The sequence below is a fragment of the Podarcis liolepis genome, assembly GCF_965112155.1.
Source record: "Podarcis liolepis genome assembly, chromosome: 7".
NCBI classification, from domain to species: domain Eukaryota; kingdom Metazoa; phylum Chordata; class Lepidosauria; order Squamata; family Lacertidae; genus Podarcis; species Podarcis liolepis.
The window spans coordinates 67,617,213-67,632,009 of NC_139561.1; the positions used below are offsets into that span (position 1 = coordinate 67,617,213).

Below are 14,797 nucleotides of genomic sequence, written 5' to 3' on the forward strand. Positions count from 1 at the left end.
TTCTTGTGCCTTTGCTGGCCAGGTGGCATGATAATCCAGTCTCTCCAAAGTTAATGCAACAGGGGTAACTCATTCTATTATTATCACCATAAAAGCATCAATGTGCAATGGCAATGAGACAAGGAAACATCCTGTCCCCTCTACTCCAATTAGTCTACTAAATTCTTATTGTGATATTCATTGTACAACAGCCAGCAGCTCAACCCAATATGTTTATACTAAGAGGATGTCCATTCTTCCAACCTTACCTTTTCCCCATATCTTATTCTATGCTCTTAGTTTCAAGTGGCAGGGAGAGGAGAAAAACATGTTAGAACTGAATAAACTAAAATCCAAAGGACATTCAGTAAGCCCAAAACTTATCAACATTTAACTTGTGTGCATTCAGCTTTACATGCAAACAAAATTGTAAGATTTTTCAAAAGGGGGTGAAAAGGAGGTGGGCATCTGAGAAAAAAGATTTTGGCAATGCCACCCACATTGAATCCAATGTGTTTTGACTACACACAATTCTGGCTTTAGGCGTGACTCCTGGAATGTAATCCCTGAGTAACTTGCAAGCTTCCTATACTAAGATTCTGGGAGAACTAGTGTGATGTAGCACATAAGGACAAACCTAGGACATGGGAAACTTGCGTTCAAATACCTGCGGAGAGATACTTGGGATCATTCCCTCCCAGTCCAACTTATCTCACAGGGCTGTTGTGGGGATAAAATGCTGGTAGCAGGAAATCCATATGCATTCTGACTTAACTGAAACATGGCCAGGACAACATTTTATGCATGAATGATGAAGAAAAATCACTTGGCAACGTGGGATGGCACCAGATAAGTAACACTAGGTACATCATTTGTCTTATGATGTGGGGTGTGAACTGAGGAAAGGGAACATCATGTGTAGGAAGTTGCCCATTCTTTTGATGTGTGGAGAACCTTGGGCCCTCCAGATGTTGCTGGACTACAACTCCCATCAGTTCTAGCAAGATATAGTAGCTGGCTCTGCCCCCATCCTGCCAGAGGAAGATTTGATTTTAAATTACAAAAACTAGATACCCCAACTCCAAAATGCAGTAAGAGAAAGCCAGTTGCAATACTAGACTAATTTTATTTGGAATCACCAAGTAATATTAATAATAAAATCCATTATTACTTAGTAAGAGACCAACCCAACCTTCTGAATTTTGTTTTGATTTCAAAGGTCTGAGCAAGATAACTATATCGGTATTGGTTAAAGCAAGAGTGGGGGACCTGTAGCCCTCCTGATGTGGCTGAACAAAAACTTGCATCACCCCCAGCAAGCATGATCAATGGTCAGGGATGATGGGAATCATAGTTCAGCAACACCTGAAGAGCCAAAGGCTCTCCACACCTGCGTTAAAGCTTTCTGCAATTCTTCAGCCTCTGTAACAGGAAAGACTCAAGCTTTAGCTGCTGGCCATCTTGCTCACATCAGTCTTTTAGGATCAATTTTCTCTAGGTGAACTAAAGGCTTTAGCTGCTCAGCAAAACCCCTCATGTCATCAGAAACCACGTCTTGTCCTGCTGGTGCTACAATGCTGAGCTCCACAAGATAAGAGAGGGATAAGGGCTCAATGTTATCAGTATTTCCTGGAATCAGGATGCGGAAGATCTTGTACACCACAATCTTCATAATGCCCTTGCGGAACACGTGCCCCTTGGCAACAAACTCATGGTCCATGCGGAAGCCCATCTCCACCAGGAAGTCCGTCAAGTTCTCAGATGTGGCAATATCAACACAGTTGCGTACCAAGGCATGGCGGCTTTTGTCGCCCATTTCTGGCTGCCCAAGGTACCGCAAGTGCCAGGGAGTGCCTGCTTTGTCCATGGAGCGCCGAGTGCGGAGAACAAATGGACTGGCCTGCTGCCCCTTGAGCAGGAACACCATCTCATGATCCAGAAAGGTCTCAGGTTCCATGTTATCACATAGGCCACGGAGTCGATGAAGGAGGCTCTCCAGGCTTTGATCCAAAACACTCCCTAGAGGGAGAAAGGAGGGATTAAGACAGCATCACTGAACAGGTAACCATCCTCATTAACAAATGGAAAGCACCCTACTGCCCCGACAGTCCAGTAGCATCATGCCAACATTTAAAAAACCCCAACACCTATGGCAACTTGCAAACAGTACAATAGCCTTGCTGAATGGAACATGGATCAGAGAACCACAAAGCTCTCCACAAAAGATACAGCTAGGGGCCCTTTCACACATTTTAAAGTGTATCGGCCAAAGAATAAGGCTCAAATTTGAAACAAGTGTTTGCTAATAAAGGTATCATGCAGGTACACTCAAGGTCAGCTCATTATCAAGTATATACTCTGTGACCAACTTAGGTTTGTGGTTTTATTTGTGGAAAGACCTTAGAGTTGTCCACTCACAATCTCAACAGTTGTTCTGTTTCTTTAACTGTCCTGAAGCTATAAAAGAAAAACATCTACATTGCTAAAGAAACATATATTCTTCCAGTAGCATGTCATCTGGAATGAATCAGATATTACAGTTAAGCCAAGTCTTGCCCGTGGCTTACCTTGAAGTAAATATTCCATCATGTTAATAGTGCCTCCAGTGACAGGCATCATGGTGACGGGAGGGGCCTCCATGGTATTTTCTTCTCTACAAGCAGCAGGATCAATAAAGAAAACAAGCTGGTCATTCAAGCTGAACCATGAGATAAATGTAAAAACATAAGAAAGGCCTAGCAGGATCAGGCCAAAGGCCCATGTATTGCAACATCCTGTTCTCACAGTGGCCAACCACAGCATGGTTATTTCAGCAAAGCAGAACCATAACGTATCCCCAGTTCAAACACCACAGGTGCCCCTTCTTTACCTTTATTACTGTGTGTGTGTATAATACGGTCCAAATATTAATTGGGAGACAATGAATCCAGAGCAGGGGTTCTCAGATTCATGAGCTTCATTCAGGGGGTCCACAGAGTGCCTGTAAAAATACAATTAAAAACCATACAGCATCAAAGACAGTGCATTATAGCAGCTACAGAAGGCAGAAAAATCATTAAGTGGTCTGCCAAGACCTTCAGCAGAGAAGCGGGGAGAGAATTAGGCTCAGAAGAAACACTCTCTCGGGGTCATGTTCTTACCTCCCCTGTGTGGAAGATGCATGAATCAAGGCCTAATTCCTCCTACACCAGCTTTCCCCCCTAGCAGCAGGACAGGGAAGCAACCAACCTTTTCCCAGCTCAAGGATAAAAACACATGGCCTTGCAGATGTTGCTAGATTTCCATCTCCCATTAGCCCCAACCAGCATGGCCAATGGGAGCTGTCAAGAACATCTGGAGAGCCAACAGCATCCCCATCCCAATCCTAAAATAAGGCAATTTGGTGACAGACAAACTCCATTGTAAAATCCGATAAGCTCAGACAATTCAGAGGCTCTCCTGGGGTTACTGACATGTATGACCATGCATCTGAAATGAACTTTCCACAAGTTACTCATTGGCCTGACCAAGAACAATCACAAGTCATACAGATCCATTAGGGTCTACAATACACTAACGGCCCACTCCTAATCAGGCATACTTGGTGGTAACTGTCTTTGATCCAGCGGAATTCCCTTTCATTAAGTAAGCATGCTTAGAATTGCAGCCAGCTTCTCCCACCCCCACTAGAAAGTACATATGTAAATATTTAATATTAACAGCTTTATCTTACATACACATAGTAGTAAGCCCTGTGGGTTTTTGTAGAATACATTGACAAGTAAACATCCAGAGGGATTTTAAATACACTCAGCAAGGTAGCCAGTGTAAACAGAGAGCTCCTCCACACTTAACAGTAATGCAGAGGAGGGGAAGGACCATAGCTCAGTTGCATAGCATCCACTTTGCATGCAGAAAATCCCACTCAATCCTCAGCTTCTCCAGGAAGGGTTGGGAATGGCTCCTGGAGAGCCACTGCAAGGAAGAGTAGACAATATTGAGCTAGATGGACCAGTGGTCTGGCTCGATATAAAGCATTTTCCTGTGTTCCTTCCTAGGAAGGAACTGCTGTAACACCTGCTGAAATTCTCTCTATTAAAGATGTAGAAACCCTATTCACATTTGCATCTGACCACAGCGGCCATACTCCAGGACCTTCCTTAATTTTTCAGCTTTGTGTTTTTCAGTTGCTCTCTTAACTGACTGATTTATTTTGTTGTTGTTGTTTATACCCCACTTCCCTAGCCACTCTGGGCAGCATATAGCATACCTAAAAACATAATAAAAACATTATGCATTAAAAACCTCCTGATACGAGACTGCCTTCTAAAAGTTACGTAATTCCTTATCTCCTTGACACCTGAAGGGAGGCCGTTCCACAGAAGGAGCGCCACAACTGAGAAGGCCCTCTGCCTGGAATGTGGAATACAACAAAAAGAAGGCTGTAAATGTTCCTTATTTCACAGCAGATCCCCGTAAAAGGATTCCCTTTGTTCCAGAGATACAATCTTCATAGGGATATTTGGGGGGGGGGGGGTGAGAGAGGAGACACCTCCAGTATCTCCTGAGAAGTCCTACTTTTCTCAACTAAATGCTATCCGAACTAACCCTCCGTCTGTAGGCCTCAAAGCCCCGGTCTCAATTAGTGTCAGCGGCGCAAAAACCTTATCTCCGGCTCGGCTGAACTAGTAACTTCAGGCGGGGGCTGTGCGCACGGCCTAGGAAGAAAACTTCAGGTGTTGTACAGGGGGGAGTCTCCAGCAAGGCGGAGAGGCACATTACCTGCAACACTCTTCGCCTCACCGTTTGGAAGCACTCTTCCTTCTCTGCCCAGCCAGTCAAGCAGCGCATGCGCGTTCTCCTCCCCCTCCCGCGCTGTTCATGGGCATCGCCATCTTTTTCCTTACGTCACCGTACGGCACGTCCTCATTCATTCTGTATTCGCTGAAAGAAAACAACAACGACGTCGCGCTTTGCGGTAAGAAAACTCCGCCGCGGGGAAACAGTGACGTTGCCGCATTACGTTGTATATCTGCGCCGCCGAACAGCAAAATACAAACCACGCCGGATCCCTCTTGAATAGTCACTATGCGGTGCCCCTCCCGGGGTTAGGGTGCGTCTCAGGCTATGAACGATCTAGGACTAGTCTTTAGAAATCCTTCAGGCGACCCAGTTGGGGGGCGGGACTTACTTTTGAGTAGACCTGTATAGATTTGGGCCTCTCCTCCTCCTAAAATAATAAGTAGTAGCCCCAATCCAGAACTGTGGTTCAGCATCCGGATAATTTGTCGCATGTTTTGTTCCCCACCACCACGAAATTTTATTTTACTTCGAAACAAAGTTAATAAAGCAAAAGCAAAAAGTTACCCCGAGGCTGCAATCCTGTCTTATGCTCTTACCCGGGAGTAAGGCCCGTTAAACTCAGTGGTTTTTACTTCTGAGTAGTCGTGCATAGATGGGATTGTGCTGCAAATGAACGAATAAAATCCCTGATAAGACTTCTTCGCATCATCGTAGGGAGTTACTGTTGAAACAGCCTGAGGAGAAGTTCAGTTTTGGTTTTTAAAGACCGCAGGTGAAATGCTGAGTTTGGATGTTGAGAAAGACACAGCTTGCAGTGAACTTAAAAACAGGAATATGGAGGACAAAGATTGGTGAGGTGCAGAGCAGTACTGGGAAGGCAATGGACTCGGGCCAAAGCCACAAAAATCTATTCTGCGTCATGACATCCTCTCCAGGCTTGTAAGGCAACTGTATCTATCGCTTAGTTTCTGTCACTGTGCTGATCAAAAACAATTACTATGCCCTGACTATAGTGAATCACCATATTTTCAGAAGATTGCAAAGCAATTTTTTTCTACAAATAGCAGTGACTCAGAACAGGTGTTTATTTTCTTATTACATAATTTGCACCTTTCTCAGAAGTGTCCAGACTGGTTTGCATATAGCTTCCATTTAGGCTCTTTAAAAGACTCGTCCAGTTCAGCACCAGCCATATAGGAACATTGTATATCTCTAAGCAAGTGGCAAAATTCTGTATTTCTGCATTCAGAGGAAGGACTGCAACTCTGGCAGAGCGCATGCTTTGAATGCAGAAGGCTCTAGGTTCAGGCCCCAGCATCTCCATGTAGGACTGGGAACATCCCCTGTCTGAATACCCAGAGAGACCTTCCAGTTGTAGAATACTGAGCTAGATGGACAAATGGTCTATCTGATTCAGTATAAGCAGTGCTATTTTTCTAGAAAAAGAGGTGCTGGAATTCACTATGAATGTCTCCCTTGTTCTCTTAAAATGGCAATAGCGCCCACCTGAGGGGTGCCAAAACTGAGTTTTGGTGAGTTCCAGCTGAAAAAAAGCCCTGATTATAAGGCAGCTTCCCACCAAACTGCAGTAAACTGCAATTTACAGTTGTTTACTTGCCTCTCTGTTGGGTGGCTTGTACTTCAGGTTTTGCTTAAGTAGTCCACTGAGTAGCAACTTCTCCCATCCCTTTGTGATCTTTGGTTTTTACAAAGCAAAAGCATGGAGCAACTGATGAGTGAATCACAACCTTTCCTATCTCCAGATTTACCTAACTCTCCCCTCCCCAATAGTGTTAAGACACTTCTAAACATATTTTGGAAATTCTCTTATTTCCTTCGGATTTCTCAACACCCACCTTTGTTCGGCACAATTTTTTAGTCCACATACCCTACTGTGGCAAAGCCTAAGTACATTGTTTTGGATGGATGACATCTGTATGTCTCAGGAGACAGTGGAAGATTGATTGATTGATTCATCAATTGATTGATTTTCTATACCGCCCTGTACCTGAAGGTCTCAGGGAGGTTCACATAAATACCATTTCTCTTCTTCCTGCTGTCTCTTGTGATAGATGTAGATTGTGAGCTCCTCAGGGCAGGGACCTTTTATACTTAGCAAAAGCACCATGCACATTGCTGATGTATTTTTATTATTAATGGTGTTGCTATTATTAATGCTCCAATTTCTAATAAAAGCTATAGACAAGTATCCCAGGAGATTACATTCCTTAATGCTGGTATCATGTTTCTGTCCTGAATCTCCCAAGTAATAGTGTCATTCACAATTTCACAGTAAACCATGGTTCAGTGGTGGTAAACATCCTTCTCCTGTTGTTGTTGTTGTTGTTGTTGTTGTTGTTGTTGTTGTTGTTGTTGTAGCATCCCTCTCCTGTTGTTGTTTGTTTGTTTGTTTGCTTAATTACCCACCCTTACCCCAATGTCACAGCCATCTAAAATAAAACAAACCAGAAAACCAGACTCGGAGCAAACTATAGTATGCCCTGACATGTGAACTGGGCTCTATGTCCTTAATAATGGAGTCCTGGATTTCATTCTGCTTAAATGGCCAAATAGCTGTTACCATTGCATTGTATCTATTAGGAACATAGGAAGCTGCCTTATTTGACGTCAGACCATTGGTCCCTCTAGCTCGGTACTGTGTACACTGTGTACACTGACTGGCAGTAGCTGTCCAGGATTTCAGCCAGTAGATTCCCAGCCCTTCCTGGAGATGCCAGGGATCGAACCTTGGACCTTCAGCATGTGAAGTGTGTGCTGTACCACTGAGCCCTTCTGCATGGACTCCATGGACTTCCACTTTACAGCCCAGCATGTTAAATTTCTGAACACCTTAAATCACCTGCATTTTTTACTCCCTTTTATTACTCTAAAGAGCAGGTGTCTGTAGAGCAACCATCTGAGTATATCTGTTGTTATCACCCCCATGTCTCACTCCTGCTGAATGCAGTTGCAAGAACAAAGTGATTTATAGCTACCTTCGAGGGCACAGAAAGGGCAGTTTGCTGCCACACAAGCTTCAATCAACTCTGTTACGTTTGGTTGGAAAAAACTAGTTGGGAGAAGATGCTTCTGAGAGCTGTAGGACTGAGTCAGATAACACAAGTCTACCTTCCTCCCTGCCAAGGCCTGGCCTGCTGTGCCTGTCACCGTTTTGCTATCTGCTGATGAGATCCTAAATGCACGTGAAAGTCAGAATTAATCTCCCTTTGCTTTCATAGACAATTGCATAACTGATACAAATACCACCATTGCATAGCCGTGGCAAAAGGTATACTTTGGTTCGCAGTGCAGAGATGTGAAAGGGAAGGGCTGAAAGCTCAATGGGAGAGCACAGGCTTGTCAGGTTTAATCCCTGGCATCCTCAGGTCAGGATGAAAGCTCAGACTAGGGGTAGCTGAAGCGCTGTCCTCCTGATGTTGCTGTACTACAATACCCATTATCCCTGATCATTGGCCATGCTGGAATGGATAATGGGTGCTGTAGTCCAACAGCATCTGGAGAGCACCACAGGGCTTCTGCTGGTCTACACTTCCATCAGTGTTGATAAGACTGAGCTAGGTGAGCCAGTGGTTTCACTCGGTATAAGGCAGTTTCTTATGTAAAGGCAGGTGACGAATGGAGATGTGATGTTATAGGTACTAGCATGTACCCAGGGCATCACGAGAGTGTGTGGCATACTTTATTGAAGGGGGCCTGTGCCAGCCTGACAAATTGGTAAGGAAGGCTTCCTCAGCTCATCCTACATACTAGCAATAAATAGAGCTCATTTTCTGAGGCTCTACCACCTGTACTACCCATTCAAAGCAGTATCATATCACTTTAAACTGTTGCTCTTGTTGCATTTTATTACCTGCCCTTCACCTAAGGTCCCAGGGTGGGTTAAAAGAATTAAAACACAATATTATGCAATATTAAAAGCAGCAATATAAAACTTCACAAATAAGGTGGGTCCTAAAAATGTACCTCACAAGTGTCATCTCAAGTGAGCTTTTGAGGGCGGTGGAACCACCAAGTGGGCTCCCTCCACCGATTTTAGCACCTGAGAGGGTCTGTAGGGAAGGAAGTGGTCTTTCCCGTATTTGGGGCCTGAGTTATTTAGGGCTTTAAACACTGTACTAACATGAGCACCTTGAATTGAGCCTGGAAACAAACTGGAAATCATGGCTCCCCCCCCCCAAAAAGAAACCTGGGAACTGTAGTTTATTAACAGTGCAGAGAGTTGTTAGAAGACCTTTGTCCCCCTTACAGATGACAATGTGTTCAATTGATGTATGCTACTGCAAAATCAATAAAAATATTTGGGGAGAAAAGTATATCTGGTACTATCTGACAAAGAAAGCAAGCTTGTGAAACGGTATATAGTCTCACATGCTGTTTCTTTCTTTGACAGCATCTGTTTCAAAATCATTTTCAAATGTTTTTCAAACTGTCTCTTCTGCTTGATGACCTCAGTATAAGACATATGTCACCCACAAGCCATCTGTCACTGGCTTGTGCTCTGCGGTTAAGATAGAAACTGGCTGTTTTGTTTTACAGCTGGCGATCTTTGCCCGTCTAGGAAGAAAGTGCACGCTTTAACTTATGGACAGGACCTGGTTGCAGGTGGACTTAGAACAGCTCACCTCATATATTTGCATGGCCCTAAAAGGAAATACTTTTTTGATGACTGTCAAGAAAAGACTGCAAGTTTCCTTGGGTGGCAGGGAAGGTGTCCATGATTTCCACCCCTCACTACCTATCAAACAAGAATATTGTCAGCCTGGTGAAGCTGCAAAATAAATCAACCAAAACGATCGAGGGGCTGGAACCAGTCCCACACAAGGAAAAGTTACACATATTGGAAGTTCTTTTGGAACAGGTAACTAAGCAGAGTGGGGGAAACACACATAGCAACAAAAGAGGCCTTGGAATGAAGGTCAATGGAGACTGTGGCATCTTTAGGATATGTGGTTTTATCTACATACATGCAAGCTGAGCACAGGGTGGGAGGACTCACAAGCCAATAGAGTTTGCCACCCCATTCAGTTTCCAGCCAAAATTTGCACACCACAAATAATGATGAACCGCAGGAGGCAACTCAAGAGAGCTGGCCTTTAAAGCATGGCTGATGGAATGAGCTCTTTTCCCCACCTCTGTGGGCTCATACACTATTTATTTATCTATCTCACACTTTTGTTATTATTTTCTGTGAATACTGAGACCCCAAGCTACTATTACCTTGTAAGATGTTTCAAACTGTTCTGAAGACAGTCATACCTCAGGTTACAGATGCTTCAGGTTGCGTTTTTTTAGGTTACAGAGCCACCGAAACCTGGAAGTACTGGAATGGGTTACTTCCGGGTTTCGGGGGTTGCGCATGCGCCGAAGCGCTAAATTGCGCCATTACAGGTTGTGAACGCTGCGGGTTGTGAATGTGCATCCCACATGTTTACCTATAAAGGGTGGGTGTAAGATAAGATGGTAAGATAAAAAATGTAGGTGTAGCCCTCTCTGCCCGGAATGCCATCAGCTGTAGCTATTGTAGGACTGATTCCCACCTCCAGTTAACACAAGGAACCCACTTAAGCCATTGGAATGGCCTTTGTCAGGCAAACGATGGAATCACCATGCTCCAGACTTTGTCCTTGGTGAGAGCTGTCTGCCTGTCTCTGACCCAGATGGGACATAATCTCCATCTGCACCTTGGAGCCTGCAATCAGGAGTGAATATTATTATTGGCGTTGCAGAGTCCAGAATGCCACACTGTCTGCAGAAACATTCCTGAGGCCCAGAAATTGGTGACTGATGGGACTTTGGCTGGGCCTACCCAACAGGATGCCTGTGTTCACTGCACTTTTTAAATGGATTTATTTACATATCCCTTGCTATTCCTTTTACCTTTTTGTATTCCTTTTTGTATCCTGTTTGTGGCTCATACAGACCATGGGATTTGCATTGGTTTTGTTTAAAAAATATGTACTGCATTTAGTGGTACATTCACCATAACAACCAAACACAGGCTAGTGGGCATAATAATATTTGTATTTCAGTTACAGCAGTTCTTTTTGAATGTACATGTATATGCTTATAAATTAGCATGCACCCATTTTATGCAAACCTTGGTCGTTTTGGGAGCAGAACACCACTGCAAAATTCAGAGAAGTGCACATTTTGAAAAACGGCTTTGTTTTGGTTTGCATTTCTGAAATGTGATTCACCTTTAAATGTGATCTGAATCAAATATCTCCCCCATTCTTACCTTGGACCAGTCGCTATAAGTTCTTATTGTGAAATCAGTACTGCCCATGCAGGCAAAATTCTGTTTTCCACCCCCTCCAGCATCTACATAATATTACCAGCATCAAAATGCCTGCCCGTGTTTCTCCCCATCCATTCAGTCAGGATTTACCCTTGGTGCAGAAAATCCAATAAGTTACTTTACAGAAATACAAAACTGGAATAATTTGCAGTGTGAAATCCCCATCTGGAAGCCCCTGATCTCTCACCACCATTTACATCACAGGGTTGTTGTGAGATTAAACTTGGCAAAAGAAGAAGTGGCATGTGACATTACCCTGCACTCCTTGCAAGAAGAATAAAAATGTTAAACATACAAAAAAATAAAGCATTGGGGTGTTTATCTGATATGTCAGGCTGTTTTCCTTGCCCCCTCATTCCCCTTCTGTTTATGGAGAGATATAAGCCTTATGCAGTAATCGCAAGCCAAGGTTCCCCATGTATTAAGCGGGGGAAATCCACAGATGCAAACGGCAATCCGCACACAACTTGAATGTTGAAATCCTGCTTCGCAAATAGGCCTGATTGCTCAATGTGTGATCAAGCCATCAACTAAGCCCGCTTGTCTCGTGCTCTCGGAGACTAATGATGATGGGAGTCACGTGCTGCTCAGAGCGATCATGTGGTCCCCCGGCCATTGGAGACATCCCGCACGTATTGGCTCTGTCAGCAGGAACCGTTTTAAGACGTGCAAACAGTAGCTGTCAACAAGAGGCAAGGCTGCCCTTGTTTAACTAATCACCGGAAGCAGAGGAGATTTGCAACTGTTACCTCTTGCGTTCATGACAGTGGAGAGGCCGCCATTTGGCCAAGACCACCCAAAGAAGCCTAAGAGGCAAGCCTCCATCCCAGCTGCCACAAACTATCTCCTCACCCATGGCTAACATCAGAGGTTGGCACCGTCAAGATATTACTGGAGTCCTGACCCATTAAGTCCGGGAGGGGGAACTTTTTTCAACTGCCCTGGAAAAACTGGGACATCTTGTTTTTCCCCACAAGAGCACGGTGGCCATTTGGGGCACCTTGCTCTTGCATGATTTCAGGCCAAGATCTCTCCCTGGGAAAATCTTATGCAGTTCACGTGACTCACACAGGATTTTGGACCCAGATTTTTGGGCCACATCATTTTGGAGGGTATGAGGCCGTATTCTCTTCTGGGGGGGTTGCATGCCATTGATGGGCATGGCTAGAGGCAAAAGAGGGTGAAACAACAAATGTTGATTTTACCTTCAAGCTATAGGCTTAGCTGTCAACCGTCCCTTATTTGGCGGGAAAGGGAGGGAGGGCGAGGGAGGAGGGAGGCTCCAACTGTGTTGCTTGGTTGCATTGCTCACCCAATAAGGAGTCTAAGAACGACGGGGTGGAGCTTGCATGCCTTGTGCCAATCAAATCGGCCACGTTGCCTGGGGACTCGCCTTTGCTCAGCGCTTCCCAGTAGAGAGGTGACGGTGGTTTCCCTTGCTGCATCCCCCTTGCCAGGTTGCTGTGCTGTGGGAACCACCGCTTGAGGCTTCGTTTGGCTGCTGGCTAGGCTTTTTGCCTTTGGCTTGGAGGGGCTCAGAAGTTGAATATACCTGTGCTTGGAAAATCCCTTATTTTGGCTGCTGATCCCTTATTTTCAAATCTGTAACTTGACAGCTATGGCTATAGGCTAGTTTCTATACAGTGGTACCTTGGGTTACATACTCTTCAGGTTACATATGCTTCAGGTTACAGACTTCGCTAACCCAGAAATATTACCTCAGGTTAAGAACTTTCCTTCAGGATGAGAACAGAAATCGTGCAGCGGCAGCACAGTGCCAGCAGGAGGCCCCATTAGCTAAAGTGGTGCTTCAGGTTAAGAACAGTTTCAGGTTAAGAACAGACCTCCGGAACGAATTAAGTAATTAACCCGAGGTACCACTGTACATGCTCACACACCACATTTATTTATTTATTTATTTATTTACTTACTTACAGTACTTACAATATCTCTATACGTCCAATAGAAAACATTATCTGAGCAGGTAGCGGTGAATAATAATGGTAAAATAATAGCAACCATAAAGTGGGATCCTGCAACCTGGGGCTCTCCAGATGTTGTTGGACTACAACTCCCGTCAACCTTAGTCAGCATGGCTAACAGTCAAGGATGATGGGAGTTGTAGTCCAACAACATCCGGAGGTTGCTAGGTTGGGGACGGCTGCCTTAAAGTATGGAAATAAAACATATAAACAGGAAAAAGCAGCAGCAGAATAATACCAAAATAAAATAAAACCAGCAACTGGTGATAACAATAGTGAAAAGGATTTGAAAATCCCTAAATGCTTTTTAAGTCCGACACGCCTGGCATAGGAAGGTGGTCTTCACTTAATGGGCCTCTCAAAAAGGCTATGAAAATCTCAATAGGATAGCTGTGTTGATTGCATAGGGACTATCCAGGTTTAGGGAGGAGGAAGTGTGGGACAGCAGTAGGTGGAGAATGAAAATCAAACTCTTCTATGAGCAAATTAATCTGTCCCTTTGGCCCTAGTATCTACTAGTGCACTTAATAACACAAAGCACTGCTCACATAGTGTAGAATCAATACTCAGGCCAGAGAAGAGCCCTCCCCCCTCACCCCAGCATTTAAGGTGATATATTAATGCTCCGTCTGCAGTATTTTATCAGTGCTGATTGACACAAAAGTCATTGCTTGATACTGCCATCAGGAACATTCAGGCTATCTGCACCATACCTTTTAGCTCTTATCACCTTGGAAACTTGCTTTTTTGTGTGTGTACTGGTTGATTACATCTTAAAAGCATTCAAGGGTTTGTTCATGGAAATTAGGAAAAGCAAAAGATAAGCTTTGGAAGAGTTGATCTTTTTACTTTAAAGCAATCATTTGCAAGATTTCAGCTCCTGCCATACAATTGTCAAAATGTGTTGTACTTGCAAGCACACAACTGCAAGATATGTAGAATCAGAAACATGTAAACTCATCTAGCTCAGTAGTTTTCTATGCTGCTGGTAGTGTTGAGACTTCAGGCTTTTTTTAGAAGCCAGAGAGCCCAGTGCAAAGCAGTGGCTTAGCTGGCTGGACATATGCTAAGAATAAATGGACAGGGTGCCTCTGAGCATGTGCTCATCACAGGAATATTCTATCCATGCCAGAAACAAGGTTAAAAAGCTCCATTCCTTGTTTTCTGTTTCAGAAACCTCATTTAGGAGAGTTTTGTGTGCCTTAATAGTAAGTTATGGATATTGTTAGATAACCCAGAATAGAAACCCTTGCAAATCAGATTCAAAAACCTACCAGTAGCTTCTGAACTACTTTCTGCCCATCTACATACACTGCCTGGAGGCAGCTCTCCAGGTTTCAAGACAGGTTCCTTTCCCAGTCCAAGCAGGAGAAGCCAGGAACTGAATGGGAGGGCTTCCTTCTACATCAGGGGTGGATAACCACCTTGGCTCCACAGGTCAGAGCCCTATCAGAGCCAGCCTTGCAATGGGCCGAATGTGACAGGTAGTCAGGAGCCCTGAAGCTTTTGATCTACCCTCCATCAGCTGATGGGAGGTAGGGTCGAAGTTGGCTTCCCTTTGCCTATGCGTGATCAGGAGCACACTTTAAAGTTCCCAAATGTGCATTTGCAGCCACTAAACTAACTGGCCCATACCTAACATCAGTTACAGGGCAAATGGAGAAAGCAGCCTCATAGACCAAATTTGAATCCTAGGTTCCCCAGCCCTGTTTGACATTTATTTTATTGATGCTAA

The 14,797-nt window shown here is 44.2% G+C and overlaps 1 protein-coding gene across 3 annotated transcripts; it reads right to left on the bottom strand.

The window, feature by feature from the left end:
* Positions 1–749: 749 nt before the first annotated feature.
* Positions 750–4,882, bottom strand: MED18 (mediator complex subunit 18). Of its 3 annotated transcripts, XM_083514021.1 has the most exons (5): positions 4,741–4,842; positions 4,296–4,371; positions 2,849–2,959; positions 2,547–2,632; positions 750–1,998 (listed from the first exon to the last, which is right to left on the bottom strand). In XM_083514021.1, the coding sequence occupies exons 4-5, from the start codon at positions 2,617–2,619 to the stop codon at positions 1,445–1,447; spliced, it is 627 nt and encodes a 208-aa protein (XP_083370147.1). In that variant the 5' UTR covers positions 2,620–2,632; positions 2,849–2,959; positions 4,296–4,371; positions 4,741–4,842; the 3' UTR covers positions 750–1,444. The 3 variants fall into 3 exon arrangements, with proteins under 3 accessions (XP_083370147.1, XP_083370148.1, XP_083370149.1); XM_083514022.1 differs by lacking the exon at positions 4,296–4,371 and having other exon boundaries at positions 2,547–2,630; positions 4,741–4,882; XM_083514023.1 differs by lacking the exons at positions 4,296–4,371; positions 4,741–4,842 and adding an exon at positions 4,567–4,714 and having other exon boundaries at positions 2,547–2,630.
* Between the last annotated feature and the right edge of the window lie 9,915 nt (positions 4,883–14,797).

Bases quoted from the DNA above. Each gene is read 5' to 3' on its own strand.
- MED18 (XM_083514022.1), bottom strand. From the start codon at position 2,619: ATGGAGGCCCCTCCCGTCACCATGATGCCTGTCACTGGAGGCACTATT. The intron at 1,999-2,546 runs GTAAGCCACGGG...TTCTCCCTCTAG, and splicing joins GATGGAATATTTACTTCAAG to GGAGTGTTTTGGATCAAAGC.